At 34.8% G+C, this 25,772-nt stretch overlaps 2 protein-coding genes across 6 annotated transcripts in view; one reads left to right on the top strand and one right to left on the bottom strand.

Moving 5' to 3' along the window:
- The window catches only part of IFT74 (intraflagellar transport 74), a 102,413-nt gene that overhangs the window by 64,266 nt on the left and 12,375 nt on the right, over positions 1 to 25,772 (bottom strand). For all 5 annotated transcript variants that reach the window (XM_012127648.5, XM_012127655.5, XM_042243501.2 and 2 more), the window contains exons 5-9: positions 24,929 to 25,027; positions 24,706 to 24,766; positions 21,645 to 21,704; positions 19,780 to 19,841; positions 66 to 204 (exon numbers count right to left, since the gene is read on the bottom strand). In XM_012127648.5, the coding sequence (XP_011983038.1) occupies positions 66 to 204; positions 19,780 to 19,841; positions 21,645 to 21,704; positions 24,706 to 24,766; positions 24,929 to 25,027 (421 nt within the window). The remainder of the gene's footprint in view (positions 1 to 65; positions 205 to 19,779; positions 19,842 to 21,644; positions 21,705 to 24,705; positions 24,767 to 24,928; positions 25,028 to 25,772) is intronic.
- LRRC19 (leucine rich repeat containing 19) lies at positions 2,456 to 16,700 on the top strand. Its single transcript, XM_004004418.5, has 5 exons — positions 2,456 to 2,520; positions 10,923 to 11,012; positions 11,989 to 12,502; positions 13,769 to 13,957; positions 14,460 to 16,700. The coding sequence occupies exons 2-5, from the start codon at positions 10,932 to 10,934 to the stop codon at positions 14,786 to 14,788; spliced, it is 1,113 nt and encodes a 370-aa protein (XP_004004467.2). The 5' UTR covers positions 2,456 to 2,520; positions 10,923 to 10,931; the 3' UTR covers positions 14,789 to 16,700.

Below are 25,772 nucleotides of genomic sequence, written 5' to 3'. Positions count from 1 at the left end.
CTTTCAGAACATATTTTCAGTAGTAAGATTGCTGTAGCCCAGCACAGAGTAGTAACTAGTATTACCTGTAATAATTTCTCATTTGTGGTTTTCATTTCTATATACTTGATTTGTTTTTCAGGAGACATATTTTTGATAATACCCTCTGCTGCTTGTTTTTCCTGTTCAATTTCTTCTTCTACACTTCTAATTTGTTTTTCCTTCCTGAAATCAAAAGTATGCAATACTGCTCTTACTATATTGAAGAGAAAATCAATTAACTTTACTCAGTCTCAATCACATAGGATACTTAAAAGTTATTCAACGGCAGTCTGTGATAACTCCTTATGCCGGTGATGTTTAGTTGCATAGTTGTGTCTGACTCTTCTGCAGTACCGTGGGTTGCAGCCTGCCAGACTCCTCTGTCCGTGGGATTTCCCAGACAAGAATACCAGGGTTGCCATTTTCTTCCTCAGGGGATCTTCTCAACGCAAGGATTGAACTCACGTCCCCTGCACTGCACGCAGACTATCACTGAGCTACCAGAGAAGCGCGCACAGATGAACACAGAAATTTGGCCCCATCAACACAGACTTTTTCAGCATCCTTCTCTTCTCAATCCCTAAATCCTTCTATTTTCTTATTCTCCACTTCACTTTCTTGTAAGAAAATACAAAGTTTATCACAGAAAATCCTTAAAGTCTTATATAGATCAGAACGCATTTGCACTTCTTGTTATCATATCCTCAAGATTAACAAGAAAGTTAAATTTTAAAATAGTGGTTTTCAAGTATCTTTTAGCTACAGAATTCTTTGATATCTTTGAAACCTTGTATGGAAGTTTATCAAATCATTTAAAGTAACACAGCTCTGATTACACTGCAGAGTAAGAAAATCAACAGTGCAATCTGATTTTAAAGTTCATAGCTTTGGATTAATATATTTTCTTTAAATTCTTCTTTATCTACTGCTTTAATTAAAATTGATATTTCAAAATTATCAACTGTTCTTTAGCACTGTAAAATAATCAGCTAATTTCCTTGAGAATATAATAGGAACATTACAAGTCTAATTATATAAGTAGTAGTATGATATTAATTACAAACAATAACCATCTTTATCAAATAATCGCAAGAAGTACCAGTGATGTGCACTTACTACCTATGCAAGATCAATTATACATAGTGTAGAGAAAAATTCTGAAAAAAACAGAGGTAGGATGCTAGTTATCATCTAAATACTTTAAGATTACATATAAAAAGAAATTTTGAATTTGAATCTTGAATCTTGCCTGAAAATAATTGTTTCAATAATAAAATATAATTATTCTATTCAATCTCTTTCAAATACAGGTATCAACTTTAACAGTTTTTACAATCACTAGCTAAGCCTCACAGACCCTAATATCTATCCTCCACACATTTCACACTCTCATACCCTACTAACATAATCAGTTCAGTTCAGTTCAGTCGCTCAGTTGTGTCCGACTCTTTGTGACCCCATGAATCGCAGCACGCCAGGCCTCCCTATCCATCACCAACTCCCAAATTTTCCTATAGACAGAATCTCATAATAACCAAATAAAAGATAAATATAATGAAACAGACAACCTGGAATTTCTATTTATTTTTGTCTCATTGTTAAACAGAAGTAATGTCTTCACTTTTAACCTCAATTACTATAGCATAATAAATATGTCAGCTGCTGCTACAATTTACATGGGTATATGCACTCATAGATATTTCAAACATAAAAGAATATCTATTTCAATCTCTTTCTTTCACAGATTAGGGATACTGAGTTAAATCTGTTAGAACTAACTCATTCTGAACCCCATGATTATTTATTACCAACAATGAATTTTAACTATCTTTTTACCTGATATATCTACTACAATTAGATGGGAGTGAATGTTGTAAAGTATTCCATTTTGTAACAGGAGAAGTTACACAAGGAAGCACAAGGAAGGTAACTGATTCTTTGAGGGCCACATAATGGCCAAGGGGTGGGTCTTCTGATTCTTTGAGTAGTCTGCTCCTGTTATAACTTGGCAGTAAAACCACCAATGATGGTGTTATAAAATGAGTAAACAACAAAGGTGAAACCCACTGGAATACAAAACTTGGTGGGATCTTTTCAACTTGAGTCTTGCAAAATATAAAATACCTTTAGGACTAACATTTAAATCACTTTAGCAATGCACCTTTCAAATTATGCATTTTCAACATTACATACTTTAACGCACAAGGTAAATTTGTTAATATTTAAATTTCTCAAGAGAAATTAAGAAACACAAAGATTAAACTAAAGCCACCTTACTTGTTATACTAAAAAAGTCATAGATGACTTTAAGAAATTATGCTTTGAGTCAATCTTTTGCTAAGGAAGTCTAGTTTGGTTTTTTTTTCCACCTGTTCAATGAGTACAAAGGTTAAGACAAAGTGAAATAAATCACATGACATACTTTTTTTTTTTTAATGGTGTAGAAGAAAGACAGCAGATTCCTTACACACCAGTCTCAGAGAAAAGAAAAACGGAAAGGTAAGATCCTATATATTTATAGGTTTGGTGATTCTTGCTGAATTTTTAAAAATCATATTTAAGCCTGTTAAGTCTATATAAAAATCTTTGTCTTTAATAAGTGATGAAAGAGCAGAAAATATAATTGTATTTTCACGACAGCTATCTTAGAAATACAAACTTGGACATGGCCAAAAAATCTTTTCCAAATAGAGTAATAACGTAAAGCAATGTAATTTGGGGGGAGGAAGATTTCATTTAGCCAATCAAATTTATAAGATCTTTTAATTTTGAAATATATTAATCACAGAGCAATCGGAAGTGACATTAACCTAAAAACAAATTTGTAAGATGAAAAAAGACTGGATAATAGGTGATAATTGTTAAAACTGAGTGATGATTCTTTTCCTGAGAGGTTTTTTTCCTTGAAATTTTCCATTATAAAACTTTTCAAATTTGGGGAAAAAAAAGAAAGTTAGTTCTATGAAATTACAAGAGAAAAGTTAACTGTGAGTTATTAATACCTTACTATAAATACATTGAATTCTGGTATAAATATCTAACATATTTAATGGAAAAACTGTATTACAGGATACACACTTTATTTAATCAAGCCAAAATAACAGCAGTATCTTTTTATTTCACAGTATATAATAGCCATATAAAGTACATGACCAAAAACTCAGAAATTCACACTTGAAACTGTGCTAAGAAGAACATTGTTTCTTTCTCAATATCTACCATTTCCTTTTGTGTAAGTCTCTTTTCCTGTAACACAGGGTATAGGCTATATAAAAGAACATTTAATCTTGTAAAACAATTCTTTAAAAACCTGATATTCCATTTGTTCTCTATTTTTTAATCACTAAACTCAAACCAAAATATCATTTCAAAATAAATTTCAAATTAAGAAAAAAATCTAAAGGGAGAAAAAGGCAATAATAACTGTTTCCTTTTAAATCAACTTTTTAAACAGGGTAAACTGACTCAAGAATAATTTCTGCTATCAGCTATTTATTTTACCAATTTGATTTCTTCAAGATAGCCACTATGTCTGTTTAAGGATTTGTTAGCAAATGTTTCTGTTTAAGGATTTGTCTGTGTAGTGTTGTCACAGTCAACATCAACTCCCTTTGTCAATCTTTTCCCTCCCAAAAGATGTACAAATACAAGAAAAGCCCCATGGCCCATGTGGCTCAATCAGTGCATTTCATAGCTTTAGACCTACTAATGCTTTAGATTTGTTGACTGTTTTCTTGAACAAAATCTACCTTAAGCTCTGAGTATGTGTCTTTTCTAACTCTAAAATTTATCAAATATAAATTTAAAAAGATTCCTTTTCTAACCCTTATGATTTTATCCACTTTAGCATGATAGTATAAAGTAGCTGATAAATATAATGAACACATGACAATCCTCGGTCTCCATTTCCACAGTCTCACAATCCTACCTGACCTCCATTACTTTTTCTAGCTGCTTCTATTTCACGTCAACCCTTTTCTTTATAGATTATCTGCTTCCTTTATTCATCCTTATCCTATTTATCTCTTAAAAAAAAAAAGGAACTTCTCCCTTACTTACATGGGCATCCTACAAAAACATCAGTAAGAATTTCACTACACCATTGAGAAATACCAAAACAAACCATTGAGGAGGTTGTGCACTTACTCCGAGAGATCACTAAACATGGGTACTTACCTTTTATACATGATTCAGGGATCCCCTTTTGTGGGCAGTGGTCTGGCATAAGTGATAGCTTGAAATCATTTCTGGCTCTAAAAGGGATGCTATTATGATCTACATTCAAATTGCAAAATCTAGGAGAACAGTGGCTTTCTCTTACAATTTTGATTTAGCCATGGAAAGAAAGAAATTGCAAAGGGAATAAACATAAACAGATCATCAAATTGAAGGCAATGAGGAAGTTAATAGACCAGTATTGACATAACAATAAATTCCTCATTGCTAATGTGGCAACACACTCTAGTAACTTGAAATGAATCTTGTTAACTGAGTAGTTTCTTACTCCCTGTTCTGAAGGAATAAACTGCCCTAAAAAATCATAAGCAACTAATTATAGTAAGTGCTATAAGAAGCCTCAAAAGACTAAATTTTTAAAAATCACTAAGGATGATAATAACATATTCATATCCTTTCAAACAGCTCATTTGCAGCCGTTTATTTTTAAAATTAATAGATAATTTTAAAATTAATTTTTATTGGAGTATAGTTGCTTTATATAGCAGCTTCTAACACTGATCTTAAGAAAACAGATAAAAACAAGAAACATTAAGGTCATGAATAAAATGACTAAATGGAAAGTATTTAGTGAGAAAAATTATTGAAATAAATGACAATTTCTAATTAGGGCATGTTGAATGTACCCACTAACATTGACTCCTGTTCAAAAACCTATTAAAATGAAAATAAAAGATAATATGAAGTACAAAACTTATAATGACAAAATGAATAGAAGAGGAAACAGCAATGAAATCTAGAAACTAGAAAGCTAAAAGTTAAGTAGAAACTGACTAGGAAACCAAAATTTTCTGAAGCCAGCAGTGGGGAAAGCTAAGAAGCTACATTTTTTATACTGCAGAAACCCTAGATGGCTCAGAGATAGGCAGCACCAGGTATTCTGGAAGTAGAAAAGGAGAGGCTGAAACAGCTGAAAGTCTTTCTCCCGGACACTGCCCAGTCAGGTAAAGTTCCCCTCCTACCTAAGCAGAAAAATGAGGTGTTTTTTTTACTCTGGGGAGAGTAAAACTAATGGAATCTGGGCACAAGTGACTGCAGGGATGTTATGTCAAAAGCAGGGAAAATAACATTAAATACTAATTACTGAGCTAAACCCAACTTTTTCACCACTCAGCTCTCAGAACACCAGCCAATTGGTGTCACCTTTTCAGGCAGTAGATCAGAAAAGTCATTTTGAGGAATCTAAGCAGCCCAAAAGGAACAATCTAAAGATAATGACATTAGGGATTCCCCAAGAATAAAAGCCTATTAAGGTCACTCTATAGTAAGATCTACAGTTGGGTAAGAGCTGGGAATTCTCTGGAGGTCAAGCAGTTAGGACTCTTCCCTTCCACCCCAGGAGGCAAGGTGTTCAATTCCTGGTCAGGAGGCCAAAGAACCAAAATATAAAACAGGAGCAATACTGTAACAAATCCAATAAGACTTTAAAAATGGTCCACATCAAGAAAATATTTTTTTAAAAAAAAGAACCACACAAATCCAGTTTCCAATCAGTTTTTTCATTTCCCATTCATATGTGTAAGTCCTAAACCAAATATTAGGCAGAGGAACCAGAGATCAAATTGCCAACATCCACTAGATCATCGAAAAAGTAAGAGAGTTCCAGAAAAACCTCTATTTCTGCTTTACTGACTATGCCAAAGCCTTTGACTCTGTGGATCACAATAAACTGTGGAAAATTCTGAAAGAGATGGGAATACCAGACCACCTGACCTGCCTCTTGAGAAACCTATACGCAGGTCAGGAACCAACAGTCAGAACTGAACATGAAACAAAAGACTGGTTCCAAATAGGAAAAAGATGATTTGGGAGAATGACATTCTAACATGTATACTATCATGTGAGTTGAATCGCCAGTCTATGTCTGACGCAGGATGCAGCATGCTTGGGGCTGGTGCATGGGGATGACCCAGAAAGATGTTATGGGGAGGGAGGTGGGAGGGGGGTTCATGTTTGGGAATGCATGTAAGAATTAAAGATTTTAAAATTTAAAAAATAAAAAACTAAAAATAAATAAATAAATAAATAAAAATTAAAAAAAAAAAACAAATAGGAAAAAGAATACATCAAGGCTGTATATTGTCATCCTGCTTATTTAACTTATATGCAGAGTACATCATGAGAAACGCTGGGCTGGAGGAAGCACACGCTGCAATCAAGATTGCCAGGAGAAGTATCAATAACCTCAGATATGCAGATGACACCACCCTTATGGCAGAAAGTGAAGAGGAACATAAAAAGCCTCTTGATGAAAGTGAAAGAGGAGAGTGGAAAAGTTGGCTTAAAGCTCAACATTCAGAAAATAAAGATCACGGCATCTGGTCCCATCACTTCATGGGAAATAGATGGGAAACAGTGGAAACAGTGTCAGACTTTATTTTTTGGGGCTCCAGAATCACTGCAGATGGTGACTGCAGCCATGAAATTAAAAGACGCTTACTCGTTGGAAGGAAAGTTATGACCAACCTAGATAGCATATTGAAAAGCAGAGACATTACTTTGCCAACAAAGGTCCATCTAGTCAAGGCTATGGTTTTTCCAGTGGTCATGTATGGATGTGAAAGTTGGACTGTAAACAAAGCTGAGCGCCAAAGTATTGATGTTTTTGAACTGTGGTGCTGGAGAAGACTCTTGAGAGTCCCTTGGACTGCAAGGAGATCCAACCAGTCCATTCTAAAGGAGATCAGTCCTGGGTGTTCTTTGGAAGTTCAGTTCAGTTCAGTTGCTCAGTTGTGTCCGACTCTTTGCGACCACATGAATCACAGTACACCAGGCCTCTGGGTCTATCCCCATCTCCCAGAGTTCATGCAAACTCACGTCCATCAAGTCGGTGATGCTATCCAGCCATCTCATCCTCTGTCATCCCCTTCTTCTGCCCCCAGTCCCTCCCAGCATCAGAGTCTTTTCCAATGAGTCAACTCTTCACATGAGGTAGCCAAAGTACTGGAGCTTCAGCTTTAGCATCATTCCTTCCAAAGAACACCAAGGGCTGATCTCCTTCAGAATGGACTGGTTGGATCTCTTTGCAGTCCAAGGGACTCTCAAGAGTCTTCTCCAACACCACAGTTCAAAAGCATCAATTCTTCGGCACTCAGCTTAAAACAGTCCAACTTTCACATCCATACATGACCACAGGAAAAACCATAGCCTTGACTAGATGGACCTTTGTTGGCAAAGTAATGTCTCTGCTTTTCAATATGCTATCTAGGTTGGTCATAACTTTCCTTCCAACGAGTAAGCGTCTTTTAATTTCATGGCTGCAGTCACCATCTGCAGTGATTCTGGAGCCCCAAAAAATAAAGTCTGACACTGTTTCCACTGTTTCCCCATCTATTTCCCATGAAGTGATGGGACCAGATGCCATGATCTTTATTTTCTGAATGTTGAGCTTTAAGCCAACTTTTCCACTCTCCTCTTTCACTTTCATCAAGAGGCTTTTTAGCTCCTCTTCACTTTCTGTCATAAGGGTGGTGTCATCTGTATATCTGAGGTTATTGATATTTCTCCTGGCAATCTTGATTCCAGCGTGTGCTTCCTCCAGCCCAGCATTTCTCATGTTGTACTCTGCATATAAGTTAAATAAGCAGGGTGACAATATACAGCCTTGACGTACTCTTTTTCCTATTTGGAACCAGTCTTTTGTTTCATGTCCAGTTCTGACTGTTGGTTCCTGACCTGCGTATAGGTTTCTCAAAAGGCACGTCAGGTGGTCTGGTATTCCCATCTCTTTCAGAATTTTCCACAGTTTATTGTGATCCACACAGTCAAAGGCTTTGGCATAGTCAAGGACTGATGCTAAAGCTGAAACTCCAGTACTTTGGCCACCTCATGCGAAAAGTTGACTCATTGGAAAAGACTCTGATGCTGGGAGGGACTGGGGGCAGGAGGAGAAGGGGACAACAGAGGATGAGATGGCTGGATGGGATCACCTACTCGATGGACAAGAGTTTGGGTGAACTCCGGGAGTTGGCGATGGACAGGGAGGCCTGGTGTGCTGCAATTCATGGTGTCGCAAAGAGTTGGACATGTCTCAGTGACTGAACTGAAACCAAATATTAACAGATATGGGAAGTTTAAAAGAAATCCTCTAATATAAAGGATACTTATTAAAAGAAATTGGAAAAACATGACCTGAAGACACAGAGGCTTTTCAAGGGAAAAAAAAACAAGAGATACAAGAAAATATATACATAGGACAGTATACTAGAAAAGAAATTTTCAGAGAATTAAAAATAGCTCTGAGAATTAAGAGGATAACAGGAAAAAGAAAACTTTAATAGAAGAGTTTGAAGATAAAGTTCCAGAAAGCAGAGCAAAAACACACAGAGATGAAGTGCAGATGAATAAATATAAAAGATTAGAAAATCATACAAGGAGAGCCAATTCCTTTTAGAATTAAAGGAGTTCTAGAGAGGGAGGTAAAATTTTTTTTAATGGGAAGAAAATTATCAATATCATCAATAGCTAAGTAGCTGCTAAGTCACTTCAGTCGTGTCCGACTCTGTGTGACCCCATAAACGGCAGCCCACCAGGCTCCCCCATCTCTGGGATTCTCCAGGCAAGAACACTGGAGTGGGTTGCCATTTCCTTCTCCAATGCATGAAAGTGAAAAGTGGAAGGGAAGTCGCTGAGTCATGTCCGACTCTTCGCGACCCCATGGACTGTAGCCCACCAGGCTCCTCCATCCATGGGATTCTCTAGGAATAGGCTTTCACCAAATAGACTCTCACAAAGGATCATGAAATTTCAGAATAGCCACATTAAGGCTATATTGTACAGCATAGAGAATACAGCCAATATTTTAATAATAATTATTAGTGCAGTATAGTCTTTAAAAATTCTGAATCACTATACAGTATACCTCTAACTTCTATAATACTGTTCAGCAACATACTTCAGAAGAAAAGCTTTGGGGTTAAGAAGTGGCAAGTTACGTAAAAGATAAAGAATTAGAACGGCATAGCATCTCATTTCTTAACAGTAAGACAGTCATGGTTGGTTGAATCCACAGAAATAAAACCTGTGAACACAAAATCAGGCCCTTTGTAATGTATATTCATTACATTACACCATTTTATATAAGGAACTTGAACATCTACAGATTTGGTACCTGCAGGGGTTTCTAGAAACCAATCCCCTGCAGATACCAAGGGATGAATGTACTAGCAATCCAAAGACAATGGGGCAATGCCGTCAACCATTTGAGGGAAAATAATTTCCTACTTAGAATTCTAAGAATTCTAAGAAATTCTACTTAAAATTTCTAGCCAAAACATCTTTCAAGGTCTAAAAAGTATTTCCTCCTAAGGACCTTTTCAGGAAACTACTGCAGGAAACTCCATGGAAAAAAGGCAATAATCCAAGACAAGGCATTCTAGAAAACAAGAATCCAGTAACGAGGGCAAAAGAGAATCTCTACAATGAGGACAGAAGGAGAGTGGAGGTCAACAACTCCATAGAGGGCCTGCTGCTGCTGTTGCTGCTAAGTTGCTTCAGTCGTGTCCGACTCTGTGCGACCCCATAGACAGCAGCACGCGAGGCTCCTCTGTCTCTGGGATTCTCCAGGCAAGAACACTGAAGTAGGCTGCCTTTTCCTTCTCCAATGCATGAAAGTGAAAAGTGAAAGTGAAGTCACTGAGTTGTGTCCAACTCTCAGCAACCCCATGGACTGCAGCCTATCAGGCTCCTCCATCCGTGGGATTTTACAGGCAACAGTACTGGAGTGGGGTGTCATTGCCTTCTCTGCCATAGAGGGCCTAGTGATCAGCTTATCCATATCAGAGCATGGCAGCAGGGTCTAGGAGAGACTTTTTCAAGCAAATGAAATAGATTAAAGTATCTAATATACATAAACTATTGAGAGATTTGCTAAGAGTGTTTGTGTATAAATCAATGTGTGAAAAAACCCTAAGCACAGGAAAAGAAAACAAACACAATTAACTAGAGAAAAAAGTATGCAGGAACAGAATAATAACCCTGTTAACATGGCTCAGTCTTTGACAGTTTTATACATTCTTGAAGTGTAAACTGAGTTATATAAACTGCTGCTGCTGCTGCTAAGTAGCTTCAGTCGTCTAACAAAAATTACAATTGACTGTTTGGAAAGTGAAGAGACACTAGATATATATTTGATGCACTGAAGATAAGGAAAGTGAAAAGACAGTAGATATATATTTGATGCACTTAAGATGAAGGTTGTGAGCTATTGGAAAGCAAGCTGAGGACTCTCACCTTCCAAAATGTAAAGTCCAAGGATAATATCAGTAGATAATGCCTAAAGTCGAAAAGTCAAGAAGTAGCAATATGAGTATATACTTAAAGATGTATTAATATATACATACATAAGTATATATATCCTTTAGACTTTCTTTTGTGCATATATATAAATTTTAAAATGCCCAACCACTTCAATTGTTTTAAAGTTCCTTTCACTAGATCCAGGAGCTAAAAAGATATCCTGAAAATTACTGTCTTTCATACTCCGCAGGAGCATTTCAGTTTCTAAGATCAGAGTGTAGGGAGGGTGAAGGGATCTTTACTTGTTTCCTTTTTTACATATTTTAAGAAAAAATAGACTTAAAATGAGTAAAAAGGAAATAAAAATGTCCTCAAAAGACTGATGTTCTTGTCTCCTAACAAGATGTAAATACTCTCTTTTCTATCAGGTTAGCAGTATGAAAACCATGAGCATTACAATCTTATTTTGGCTGCTCTCCATGTTATTATTATCAGACGAAAGCCAGACTTCTAAAACAGTAAGTTTTTACAACCAAAGCAGTGAAAATATTTTCAATGGTACACTTTGGGTAAATTTAAATAGTAAAATATTACAGGCAATATAAGCAAAAAAAATCAAACTATCAAAATGAACTCTTTAGTTAGTAGGGTATATTCAAAACATGTGATCTCTCAGCCAGATTCTAAGTGGACAAAAGCAGTCTTCATTTTATAAAAAATTAAGTTCTTTAAAAGCAAGAAATACATAAAATTTCACTATAAGATCAGAGATTAGTTAAGACATAAAAACACTTTAAAACGTAGAAAACTTTTAAAAAAACACGTAATTATGAGGGAAATTGTTGTTGTTACATTATTATTATTACTATCAGGGGACATTTCAACTACAAAAACAGTTGAAACAAGAACTATTTCTTTGGATCTATATCCACATAGGTGACGCACTTCTTGTCGGCAGACTTTAACACATGGCACAATTTCTATTACAAGATATTTTCCTTTAAAACACCAAAGTTTGAGCTGTTAACCCTATAGAGTTATATGCGGAATGTTGTTTTTTAATTATTTAATAATCTTAGATGTAATGTTGGTAGCTCTACTGATTTTTAAAAATTACATATTTTTACATTATTTTCTCATCATAAACAATAAACTTGCATACTAAAATACTAAGGAAATTAATGGAATGATTTACCATTTATTTCCACATACATAAATGGTAATATATCAATATTCTTTCAATAATAATTATTTACTAACTGTTGGAAGATACTCGCATGACATCAGAATTTCCTTAATTTTCAACACTCCATCCCAATTTTCAAAAGGAGTATTTTCTTTACCTTTTTACATATTTTAACATCAAAAGATTAGATAGTAAACTTTTTTCCTAAAAGCATTTCCTTCCAATGTCTAATTGCCTAGATATGAAAATTTGGGAAATTTTGTCAATATTTTTCCTTATTAATGCATTTCTAATTTTCTCTTTTTTAGGAAGTCAAATGTAATTTGACTGCAAAGAATTATTCTTTGATTCCAGCAAATATCAGTAAAAATGTTACTATACTTGACCTCAGTTATAATCAAATTACTCTAAATATTACAGACACAAGAGTTCTACAGACATATTTTTTACTCAATGAGCTCTATTTGATTGAGAACAAAGTCACTATCCTACTTAATAATAGTTTCAGTAGCCTGTCCAATCTAGAAATTTTAAATATCTGTAGAAATTCCATCCACACAATTCAACAGGGTACCTTTACAGGATTACATAAACTGAAAAAGTTATATCTCTGCCAAAATAAAATAGTTCAACTGAATCCTGATACATTTTTGCCTCTTAAAAACCTGATACTATTGAATTTGCATGGCAATTTGATAAGCTATTTTGATGTACCACAACTGTTTTATCTGGAATTCATAATTTTATATGGAAATCCATGGAACTGCTCCTGTAGTCTACTGAATTTGCAAAACTGGTTGAAGACATCGAATGTGACACTAGGTAAGCATTTATAATTTAAATTAGTCAAAACCAAAATGATTGATTTTGTCTTGTTCTACCCTAGAAGTGTCTCTCATTTCATGTCTTAAAGCAAAGGAAACTATTCCTGTTTAAAGGAAACTAGTCCTGTTTAATGGAAACAGGAGAAACACTGAAAAGCAACTGCTGAATACAAGCTCTCCCCCTGCCTCTCCAGAAAAAAAGAAATAAGAGAAGAAGCTTGAATGTTCTACATGTGTAAGATGAAACTGTCCCTCTGTATACTGTTTGCAGTTTCAACACATAAGACTAATTTTCTTTTACTATTTTTTTAACATTTATTTTTAATTGGAGGATAATTGCTTTACAATATTGTGTTGGCTTCTGCCATACAACAAGGTGAATCATCCACAAATACACATATGTCCCCTCCCTCCTGAACCTCCCCCTACCCCCCATTCCATCCCACCCCTCTATGTTGTCACAGAGCACCAGGTTGAGCTCCCCGCACCAATACAGCAGCTTCCCACTGGCTATCTATTTTACACACGGTGGTGTATATATGTCAATGCCACTCTCTCGATTTGTCCCACACTCTCCTTCCCCTGCTATTTATCTAAAGTCTGTTCTCTGTGTCTACGTCTCTATTTCTACCCTGAAAATACCATTTTTCTACACTTTGTACATATGCGTTAATGTGCGAAATTTGTTTTCCTCTTTCCAACTTACTTCACGCTGTATAATAAGCTCTAGGTTCATCCACCTCACTAGAACTGACTCAAATGCATTCCTTTTTATGGCTGAGTAATATTCCATTTTATATATATATATATGTACCACAATTTCTTTATCCATTCATCTGCCAATGGACATCTAGGTTGTTTCCATGTCCTAACTATTGTAATTTTTAAAAGTACTTCCTTTCTAAGGATATCCTGTCAGAGTGTAGGTGGAAGTAGGTACCCTACTTTCTAAACTATTTACCATGTTCCAGATGCTCACCACAATCTAAATCATAACATCTTTACTAACACAGACAAACTGAACAATACACAAGAACTGCATTTAAACCGTATCTATAAAGTAACTTAATAAACAGAAATAGGCATCTTTCTTCACTTTGTTGCTAGACAAATACAATTATCTTCTTTCTTATACCTTTAATGACAGATAGACATGTCAAAAAAGTTCCAGATAAAAAATTATAAGATGTTGTTAACCATAATAATTTATTAACCATAATAATCTTATTTTCCATAATAAATCTTATTTTTTCTATTTTACTAGAAAATGAGAACATCACCATGTGTAGCTATCCAGATATCCTCAAGTGCTACAATATCAAAACAGTACCTTACAAGGCTGAATGCTACTCAAAATTTCCTTCATTTATAACTGAAGACCTTCACATTCCTTTTCAGTCCATTAGCAATTCAACATTTAATAACTCTTTGAACAACCTGACAAGAAATTCAGGTAATTTGTTTTGAATATTAATATTGCTGAGGATAGCATACTAAATAAACTGAGATAGTTCTCATTCTTCTGCATTTTAAATTTCTTGAAACAGTGTAAAAGAACAATTCGTCCACTTAAGAAATGATTAACAAAATATTGGGTTTCTTAAGTAGGCTCAGTTATCAGTCAAATGCCACTATACAAATTATTTAACTTTTCTGAGCCTTGGTATTAACTAGTTAAGTCACAATACTTAACAGGTATAAATCAATAATGTTTCTGAGTGAATGGATAAACTGCAAAGATAGGTAGTTATTTTGAAAAAAGGTATTCTTGTACCACAATATGAACTATCTTTATTTACTGCAGTTTTAGTAACTTTTGCTTAGAGAAGATTATGGATATTTATTTCTAATACCAATATTGGGGAGTTATTAGGACATGTAATTATGATTATTTTATTTTTGTCAATTTAACAAAATTCCTCTCCCACCCTTTCTTTCTCGTTATTCCATTTAAGAACATGAATCTCATGGAAAAAGCTGGGCTTTTCTTGTCGGTGTTGTCGTCACTGTAGTGATGACTTCACTACTCATTTCAATTGCTATCAAATGTCCAGTATGGTATAATTTTCTGCTTAGTTACAATCATCATCGTCTGGAAGAGCATGAAGCAGAAACCTATGAAGATGGTTTTACTGGAAATCCAAGTTCTCCTTCACAGATACCAGACACAAACTCTGAAGAAACTACAGTAATATTTGAACAACTACATTCATTTGTGGTATATGATGATGGGTTTATTGAAGACAAATATATAGATACTCACGAATTATGTGAAGAAAATTAATTTCTTTCAATATTTGATTTTTAAAAAAATGTTACCAGCTCACTCACATTTTAGGCATGGAAATTTTGATCAATGATATACTGAACTATAGGCCAGCAGACCATCATATTAATTGCAACACATAAATATCATAAAATTACACTCTTCTCATTAGCTTTGTGCAAGCAGGTCCAAATATAGTAACTGCCACTCCTTGATACCTAACAGTTAAAATACTAGCATTACTTATTCTCAGCAGTATATATGAGACCCAAAATAACAGTAGGAAAAAAATCTACATTATTCTTTAATTAAAGGGAACAGATTCTCATATTAGCCAGATATTTGATGTAACACCTATTAAAGTTTTACTGATTGGAATCAGTAAAGAAATAAAAATTTTGGAATTTTATCATGAGTTGAAGTGAAGAACAGAGATAGTTTAAACTGACAAAACACTAAGATTGATTTTATGCCCATAGAATGAATTCATGAAATTGGAAAATGCTTTTTAAATCTTTTTAAATGCTTCCTGAATTGGCACATCAAATTTCTGAAAATTTAGCAGCAATTTAAAGCACAGGCACAACATCAGCCACAATCTCTCAATTTCAGTTATGAAGAAAGACTGTCATCAAAATAAATGATTGTCGCAACTGAATAATATAGCAACTTCCAAAGTGGAAATTATCTATGCATCTTGTTCTAAAAAATACCTATTCTGACCCTTTGGGGGACATTTGTATTCAAATGATTCTGTTCTGGAGCTAAGGAATCTTCAGTTAGCCTATGGTTAGTTCTTTGGGATGCTGTAGGCAGAGCAATGTTTCCAAACTTGTTTTCTAGAACATTAACTTCCAGAGAGACATTCAGTACTTACTGGATGGAGGATTAAAAGGTACATGATCAAACTGAAAGTCGCTCAGTTGTGTCCAACCCTTTGCAACCCATGGACTATGCTGTCCAAGGAATTCTCCAGGCCAGAATACTGGACTAGGTAGCCTTTCCTTCTCCAGAGGATCTTCCCAACCCAGGGATTGATCCCAGGTCTCCTGCATTGCAGGTGGAAACTACTATAGAATTATGAGAAAATACTGGGTTTAAACAAAGTCAAACAAGCTTCTTTACTACAGGACTTATAGTAAAGAAGGACTTTGCTACCCAAGACTTTACTAAGCTAACCTGCCTTCTGCTCTTCAAGAGCATAATATTAAGAATTTGCCAAATTTCTTGACAACAAAACCTTTTCTTTGATGCATGGCTACTAACAGATCATAGCACAATAATGGTCCAAAGAACACTGGCTTTGAAACTATTACAAGAAAAGTCTAAAGTGAATTATTTGCTAATTCTTTATCATCAATTGGCTACAATCATAATTTTAACAAGTTAATGTAAATAGTGGCACTAAAAACTGTTAAAAACCATCATTTTACTTTTCATATGTGGAGTAATTTAGTATACAGTATTTATCTATGTATATTAGAAAAAATTTTCTAAAACACAAATATATTTACAGATTAAATAATATGGTGTTTTAGATTTTCTTCAGTATACAAGGAAGAGAACAGCATCCAGTGGTGTAGATGGAGCAGGGTTGGATAAAAGTTGATGGAGATGGGTGCTTAGGAGTATAATATGTTATTTTATTTTTGTGTATGTTCAAATTTCTCTATAATGTAAAGTTTCTAAAATGTGTATAACTGATAGTTCCTTAGAAAAAAGAGACTAAAAATAATGTAGATGTACATTATTTTCTAACAATGGTAATTTTTAAGGTTATATAAATAGTAAATTCAGTTCAAATGTGTACTAAGGAAAATAAAAATTGTTTAGGATGATATACTCTGTGAAATAAAATAACTGAATCATTTGTAATGCATATTTGCTTGTATTTATAGGAACATGTTTTCAATAAAGGATATAAATGCTTTATGTGTAGTATTTCCTAATAGATAATATAAATTATATGTTACAATTTTAAATCTCAATTATAAGCGTGAGATAACTATATAAACATAAGGCATCTTTTTCTACATAACCTATCATTTTACCAAATATCATTTCCTAATTTAAGAGGCAAATGTTCATATTTTATAAATATAGTAAAAATGAAATAGAACTATGAAAAATATCAAAGACTACATCAAATCTCTTATATTCAAAAGACTCATAGTTAAATATTGGGTATTCAATAGATAACTGATTAAACAAAGAAAAATAAATGGGTTTAAAATTATAATTATGTATATTTTTAAGGGATAACTGATTTTGGCTAATACCAAACTAAAAAAGTATAGACATTAAAAATGGAAGAAAATCATTAGTTCAAGTAGGTGTGTGAAAATGAATTAAAGCCAGATACCACAGTAACATGTTGAGTCTATATACTATAGCCACTTTATTATAAGTAGGTGTTCCATAATAAGACATATGGTCCCATGCCACAGTAAATGGTGGTACTAAAAGAGAAGAGAAAGAAAACATAGGTTTTTTTATACCTGTTTTCTCAAAGTATGGCATTTCCTGCTCCCTTCAAATGTATAGGATAACATAAGGTAAATTCTTGTCTTATTAAGATGTTGGCCATCTGATTGAACACATGAAATAAATCTATCCTCCTGGTACATATAAAAATAAACTTTATAAAAATAATTTGTCTTTAATTTAAAATTCCTCTTAAAGGGTCAGGGGACCCTATCTCACTCAGCCTTAGTTACAATAGATATTAAGTTTTGAAACTGCTAACATTTTCAGGACAAGAAAATTTTTCTTAATCAATGAACCAAACAGACATAGAAACCTACATTATCATTAAATTTATAATCTGTGAGTTATCTTTTTGGATAAAATATCTATAAAACACACACATATAACATTTACAGATCTAACCGGTGCATTATATAGGTTTGTAGATAAATGCAAAAATAAATGAGGACAAAATGGTCTAATGCTCTCTTGGAGTTGAAGCTTCAATACTTTGGCCACCTGACGTGAAGACCTGACTCACTGAAAAAGACCCTGATGCTTGGAAAGATTGAAGGCCGGAGGGGAAGGAGACGACAGAGGATAAGACGGTTGGATGGCATCACCGACTCGATGGACATGAGTTTGAGCAAGCTCCGGGAGTTGGTGATAGACAAGGGAGGCCTGGTGTGCGGCAGTCCATGGGGTTGCAAAGAGTCGGACATGACTGAGTGAAGGAACTGAACTGAAATGTTCTAAACTATATAAGGTCCTCAATGAGTTATAGTTTATTATATTTTATTTTTTAGACACCTAAGAAAGTATTTTATATGAATATTTGTTAATTGGTCTAAAACCAGAGCAACAAAACGGAAGCTTTCAAGTATGTGTCTGGTTACCACGAATATGGGATTTTCTTTGCAAAAGGGAAGAGATTTCCAGTATATTTGTAATTTAAGATAGTACTTTATAGGAGCATCAAATGATAGACAGGGGAAGAGATTTCTTTGTTTTTAATGAAAAGAAAATTACCTTCCTTTACCTTTCAAATAATTCATCCTTATATTTTAACATCTTATTTTTCATCAAGTTTTTACTGTACATGTGGAGGTAATATGACAGTATTTTTGATGTTATAGAATTTTGGTTATTTGGGTTAATTATTATCCCTGCTCTCAAGGAAATTAATACTGTTAAGTTTATGGAACAAAATGTGTACAGTGTTTGTACAAAATAGCTCATCTTCTGTTTGCACTGCTTTAAACAATAATTAAAGTCAAAAAGTCAACAAAGAATAATTACGTTAACTACTGATAATGTCTGAATATTTGTGTCCCTCCAAGATTCATATGTTGAACCAAAGGTAATGGTGTAAAGGTTGGGAGGTGATTAGGTCATGAGGGTAGAGTCCTCATGAATGGGATTAGTAAGTGCCCCTTATAAGAGATTCCAAAGAGCTTCCTAGCTCTGTCTACCATGTGATGATATCACAAGAAGGTATGAACCAGAAAGAGGGCCTTCACCGTAACAGGACTATACTGCTGCCTTGATCTTGGACATCCCAGCCTTCAGAACCCTGAGCAACACATTCCTGTTGTTTATAAGTTACCAAGTCTATGATACTTTGTTACAGTGGCCCAAATGGACTAAGGTCTCTATATTACGTCCACTTATCTTTGTAGGCATTACTGTCACTGCCACACTTACCTTATCATCAAAGTCAAAGTTACTTGGGAGCTTCCCAGGTGGCTCAGTAGTAAAGAATCTGCCTGCCAATGCAGGAGACCTGGGTTCAATCCCTGATTTGCGAAGATCCCACATGCCACAGAGCAAATAAGCCCATGCACCACAACTACTGAGCCTGTGCTCTAGAACCCAAAGCTATAATTACTGAGCCCAAGTGCCACAACGACTGAAGCCGGCATGCCATAGAGCCTATGTTCCCCAATAAGAGAAGCCACCACATGAGAAGCAACTAGAGAGCAGCCCCCGTTTGCTGCAACTGGACAAAAGTTCACACAGCAACAATGACTCAGTACAGCCAAAAATAAATAAAATTATTGAAAAAAACAGATTTAAAAATAACAGTTACCTGGTATTTGGTCTTTAACCAGGTTATATATATAAAGATGCACATACAACCTACATCTATAAAGTAGATTACTAACATAACAACTAATTATCAATTAGTAAGTGAATAATAAAATAATATAAATAGCCCATAGAATAATAAAGTGCATTTCATTAGATCGGGGCTTAAATCTCATAATTTGAATTAGTTAAGAAGTTCAAGTTAAAATTGCAAATGGCAGAGATGTTCTTATCCACATTAGAGTTAAAACTCAGAGAGGCAGAAAATTTATCTAAATGAAGACAACAGATACATTAACAATGCAGTCTGTATTGCAAACATTCAACTTTTTAAAATTAGAAAATGCAACAGGGAAAAACAATGAACAAAACTAAAGAAATAAATGATTCAGAAGTTAAACTACCTATACAGGTCACTTATAAATCTGTTTGATTTCCAAATGGATTGTACTCACGCTTGTCTTTCGGTGAATATAATATCCATACTTTGTGTTTCTCGATCATTTTGAGCTTTAAGCTGAAAAAAGAGTTAACTGAAAAGTTAGTGATAAAAAAGTACCATTAAGCCAAACTATCTCTTTAAAGCTCATTCTGACTATGAATCAGTTAGAGATTATAAAAATAATCCTAATGCCACAGGCAAAGTTTTAAAAAATGCATATACTTAACAAACCACTACCAACACCAAATACAAAGAAACACTCTTTCACAGGCATTATAATCTCACACCAAAAATATTCATTGTTTACTGACCTGTTAAGTAATCTAATGTAAACTTTACTTATGCAAACAGAATTTCAAGATATCATTAAGTGTTCAATAGTGGATTAGTAATATGTCAAATCTAGACCCAACGCAAGTTTTCTTAAATCATTTAGGATTTTACCTGAGTACTCCTATTTGACTCAACCTGTACATAGTCAGTCTAGACTTTGGACCTAAAGCGTCTGTCTACAATGCAGGAGACCTGGGTTCAAGCCCTGGGTTGGGAAGATCCCCTGGAGAAGGAAATGGCAATCCCATTGCCTGGAAAATCCCATGGACAGAGGAGCCTGGTAGGCTACAGTCTATGAGGTGGCAAAGAGTCAGACACGACTGAGCGACTTCACTTTTACTTTCTTTCTCATAATGAAAAGAACACAACGTTTTCACTTTTTATATTTGGCATTAAAAACACAGTTTTTAAATTGAGAATTCTCCTGTGTTTTAAAGTTAAGAAGTTAAGAACTTCACTACATTATTATTGCTTTTGTGCTTATTCGCTCAGTTGTGTCCAACTCTGCGATCCCATGGACTGTAGCTCACCAGGCTACTCTGTCCATGGGGACTCGCCAGGGAAGAATACTGGAGTGGATTGCCATGCCCTCCTCCAGGGGATCTTCCCAACCCAGGGATCAAACCCAGGTCTCCCACATCGCCAGCGTGTTCTTTACCAGCTGAGCTACCAGGGAAGCCCCAAAATTTAGAAGAGTCATTTTATAAATCCTATGCTTTTATAGTCTTTGTATAGATAAATAATAAACTATATAAATTTTATTTATTTTCTTCCAAATATTTATAATCAATTAAGCTGCTGCTGCTGCTAAGTCACTTCAGTCGTGTCCGACTCTGTGCGACCCCATAGACGGCAGCCCACCAGGCTCCCCTATCCCTGGGATTCTCCAGGCAAGAACACTGGAGTGGGTTGCCATTTCCTTCTCCAATGCATGAAAGTGAAAAGTGAAAGTGAGGTCGCTCAGTCGTGTCCGACTCTTAGCGACCCCATGGACTGCAGCCTACCAGGCTCCTCCGCCCATGGGATTTTCCAGGCAAGAGTACTGGAGTTGGTTGCTATTGCCTTCTCCGATCAATTAAGCTAGCTATTACCATTTTATTACTTTCTACCAAATACTCATTAAGAACACTGAATACAATTTCTCATTTACTAATCAAAAGTACTGTTATGTCTGGCATCATATGGCAATTATTCATTTTCTCCTTTTCTAATACAACTCTTCACTGAGTACTCAGCTCCATGTGCACAAACATTAAACCAGAAGTATTGCAAACTAATTTATATACAAGGATATATGGATGGGACTCCTAACTAATACTGAATGAGAGATCAGTTCTAACACAGCCTTGTAGAAAGCCTTGAGAGAGTCAACCAACAGGAAGAAATTTTAAAAGAGCAACTAAGGGAACTCAAATATAACAGTAGTCTTTAGGATCAGAGTAATACCTATCTTCATGATACATAAGGTTTTATCAAGTTACTTCCAGATATAAATGCTTTATTTTAGAGAGGCTATGTAGATCAACTGCTTATAAATTTTCTTACCATGTTGTAATCATTCATTACTTCTTCCATTTCAGTATTGGTATTAAGTTTATCTGCCAACTAAAAACAAAAGTACAAAAAAATATTCTATTAGTCTTCATAGATCCTCTCTATAATCCATAGTATAGGTATTCAATCTTACAAATAAGTAGTTATTTAAGTATTACTACTTCCAAGACAAAACAAATATTGAGCTACTTAAATAAGCACATTCTATGCATTAGGGCAATCAACAAACTACATTTTCAGGGAGGAAAAGTAAGCAGTGAAGAACTATTCTTCCTGCAGATAGTACCTCAAACAGCTCTGCCTTCTCTGAAAAGATGTCTAACCTTATAAAGAAGGATGCTGAGAAGACAAAATTTGGGGGAAGATCTTTCTTCTTTTTTTCCCCAGAGGGAAGAAATGTTAATGGATTTACAAATTTATACCACTGAAAATGTAAAATGATTTAATCTTTTAAAAATTATTAAAAAATTAAATTGAAAAAAAATCTACAGGGCAAGGCACAAACAGAACACTTCAAACAGAAGCCTACTTCAAAAAGTCAGGCAAAAAAAAGTTAGGCAGTGACAACAACAGCAAGTGTATTTACCTTGTGCCAAACCTTGTTCTGAGCCTATTATACGTATTGTTTCACTTAATTATCACAAGCATACTATGAAGTAGATATTATAATCCATATTTTGCAGATACAAAAATTTAGCAAGTTGTCAAAGCAGAATTTGAACAGGAAGGCTACTAAAAGCAAACTATCTGGATGTAATTGACTCTAAGAGACTAAACTTTCCTAACGTAATATATATTTCTATATATAACATTTTCAACTGTGATATGGATAACAAGTGCTCGTTATTGTTATTGTTCAGTTGTGTCTGACTCTTTGTGACGCCATGGACTGCAGAATACCAGGATTCCCTGGCATTTACCATCTCCACAGTTTGCTCCAACTCAGGTAATACTGAGTCAGTGATGCCATGCAACCATCTCATCCTGTCATCCCTTTCTCCTCCTGCCTTCAATCTATCCCAGCATCAGGGTCTTTTCCAATGAGTCAGTCTTCACATCAGGTGGCCCAAGTGTTGGAGCTTCAGCTTTAGCATCAGTCCTTCCAATGAATATTCAGAGTTCATTTCCTTTAGAATTGACTGGTTTCATCTCCTTGCAGTCCAAGGGACTCTCAAGAGTCTTCTCCAACAACACAGTTCAAATGCATCATTTCTTCAGCGCTCCACCTTCTTTATGCTCCAACTCTCACATCCATACAAGACTACTGGAAAAACTACAGCTTTGACTACAAGGACCTTTGTTGGCAAAGTTACATCTCTGCTTTTTAATACACTGTCTAGGTTGGTCACAGCTTTTCTTCCAAGGAGCAGGTGTCTTTTAATTTCATGGCTGCAGTCACCATCTCCAATGATTTGGGAGTCCCCAAAAATAAAGTCTGTCACTATTTCCACTGTTCCTCCATCTATCTGCCATGAAGTCATGGGACCAGATGCCATGACCTTAGCTTCTTGGATAATAATGCTGCTGCTGCTGCTAAGTCGCTTCAGTCGTGTCCGACTCTGTGCGACCCCATAGGTGGCAGCCCACCAGGCTCTCTCTCCCATCCCTGGGATTCTCCAGGGAAGAACACTGGAGTGGGTTGCCATTTCCCTCTCTGGATAATAATGCTAATAAGATCTAATATTTACTGAAACCTTACTCTGTGTTAGATAACTGGCTGCTGCTGCTGCTGCTAAGTCGCTTCAGTCGTGTCCAACTCTGTGCGACCCCATAGACGGCAGCCCACTAGGCTCTCCCGTTCCTAGGATTCTCCAGGCAAGAACACTGGAGTGGGTTGCCATTTCCTTCTCCAATGCATGAAAGTGAAAAGTGAAAGTGAGGTCGCTCAGTCGTGTCCGACTCTTAGCGACCCCATGGACTGCAGCCTACCAGGCTCCTCTACCCATGGGATTTTCCAGGCAAGAGTACTGGAATGGGGTGCCATTGCCTTCTCCAAGATAACTGGCTAACTAAGTGCTTTCTCTGTATCAGATAAAAACCTACAAACAGCATATTTTACACATTATTAACATTTTTATATCAAGTAACTTGCATAATTTATTCTCATATAACTAAAAATCCCTTTCTCTTATATTTTATAAAAAATTATTTTTCTCATATTTAGAAGATCATTTACTAAAAAAGTTACACAGAACTATATGGATTATACTGTGAAAATATACTATTAATATAATCAGAAATTCTGTTTGTGAGTACAATATAACAATATCAAGTAGGTATATTATAAGGTACCTAATCATTATGGTGGAATATTTCTTACTTTGTGTATCACTATTTTTAAATTGGAAAAGTGAGATAAAGTTTACAGTAAGTTCCGAGACCACTGCTGCCTAAAGTACCCACAGAGTAGGAAGAAAGAAAATTCTGAAACATTAGAAATGTTCATGGGGCCAAGATTACTCCAAAGATTGAGCCAGTAATCAACACTGCAAACAAGATCATTTCTTCTGGAAATCCACACTAGGAAGCTTCTACTGGAAGTCCACATTAGGAAGCAAAACTGTGATTATATTAGATGCCCTATTGTGACAGAAGACAAACACTGCATTTTGAATGAAATGGAAGGATAAAGGCAAGTTTGGTACTAAGTAACTAAATTTTTAAAACGTCATGATGACAACACTCTATAGAAAGATAAAAGTATTTTTAAAGCAGTGACATTGCTAGTACTCAATACATTTTATCTACTCTAAAAAATATTATTTTTAAATTGTTAGGGGAAAAAGTATCAATGTTCTGTATTTTTAAGTGTTTTTCTTTTAAAGGCTGGAAGAATACCTATTAATCTATAAAGCCAAAATATTTCTTGGGAGGGAAAGTAGGGAGAAAGCAAATATATACTTTAATCTCTACATTTGGTATGGTTTCAATCTTTCTATGTATGTATTCATGCATTATTTGGTATTTAACATTAAAATGTTACAGCATTTTCTAAAGTGGTAAAAAGCAATGAAAATATTCAAAAGAAATTCTCTCAGAAAAGACCAAATACCATGTTGTAGTCTGCTAGTTGTCCTTGAAACTCTTTTATTTCAACAGCTAAAGTCTCAGCTCTGTAAATATAAAATACATTCATAAATACATAAATAGGCAGATGAACATTATGAATATTATGTTTAACTACAAATTTAGTACTAAAATTCTGAAACATATTACATCAAATGTTACTCATAATAAAAATAGACCTTGCACACTTTAACTGTAAAATTACTCACCTCTTTTCATATGACAAATACACTGAATTCTCTTGATTGTACATTTCTATTTCTTTCTGAAGTTTATTGATTTCTGTTGTGAGTTCACTTATTTTACTTCTAATGGAAAGAAATAAAGAAATTAGTAATGTTTCCAATCCAGAAAACAGTCTCTCTAGTTAAACAAAATAAACTTTTCATAAATGCGTAACAACAATATAATTGGTTTTGTGAAATTTCACTAAAAAAAGAAAAACAATTTAAGCAGCTTATTTTATTAAGGTGGTATATACTCCAACTGAGAAACTGATAAAAGTTCTCTATTCATTAAAAAAGATGAAATAGTATTAGAATGGAAACCTGGACAAATTGGTACAATCTACAGACAGAAGTAAGTATCTAACTGTCACTCTCACAATTCTTGCTACCCTCTAGAATACAGTTTTTCAAGAGCAGTACTATGGACATTTTAGGTCTTTGAATAATACTTAAAACAATACTTTCTGTGCACTGTAAGATGCTTAACCATCTCTCTGGTATGGATGCCAATGATACATCACCCAAATCCAGTTATGACAACAAAAAATGAGTCTAAAAATTGCCAAATATTCCTTGAGGGGGCAAAAGCACTGCCAGTTGAGAACCACTGTTCTTCACTCAATTAACATAAGTAGGTAATTGTAATTATTAGTACAGAAGCACAAATATTGGAGAAGAGAGGCTATGTGATGGTGAGAAATAGCTTTATCACCTTTCCTTCTTTTGATTAAAAAGTGACTAGATATCAAAACTGATGGCCTCACTCTCATTCTTACTGATGTCAGCTTTTTTTTTTTTTTAGAATTTAACTGTCTCTAGATTTTAT

This window comes from Ovis aries, chromosome 2 (genome assembly GCF_016772045.2).
Source record: "Ovis aries strain OAR_USU_Benz2616 breed Rambouillet chromosome 2, ARS-UI_Ramb_v3.0, whole genome shotgun sequence".
NCBI lineage: Eukaryota > Metazoa > Chordata > Mammalia > Artiodactyla > Bovidae > Ovis > Ovis aries.
The sequence above is the reverse complement of the archived record's forward strand: the minus strand, read 5'-3'. Positions and strand labels throughout refer to the sequence as shown.

What these genes read in the sequence shown, in the direction of transcription:
- LRRC19 (XM_004004418.5), top strand. Translation starts at nt 10,932, where the DNA reads ATGAAAACCATGAGCATTACAATCTTATTTTGGCTGCTCTCCATGTTA. An exon ending in GACATCGAATGTGACACTAG is followed by an intron (nt 12,503 to 13,768) that starts GTAAGCATTTAT and finishes CTATTTTACTAG; the next exon opens with AAAATGAGAACATCACCATG. An exon ending in CAACCTGACAAGAAATTCAG is followed by an intron (nt 13,958 to 14,459) that starts GTAATTTGTTTT and finishes ATTCCATTTAAG; the next exon opens with AACATGAATCTCATGGAAAA.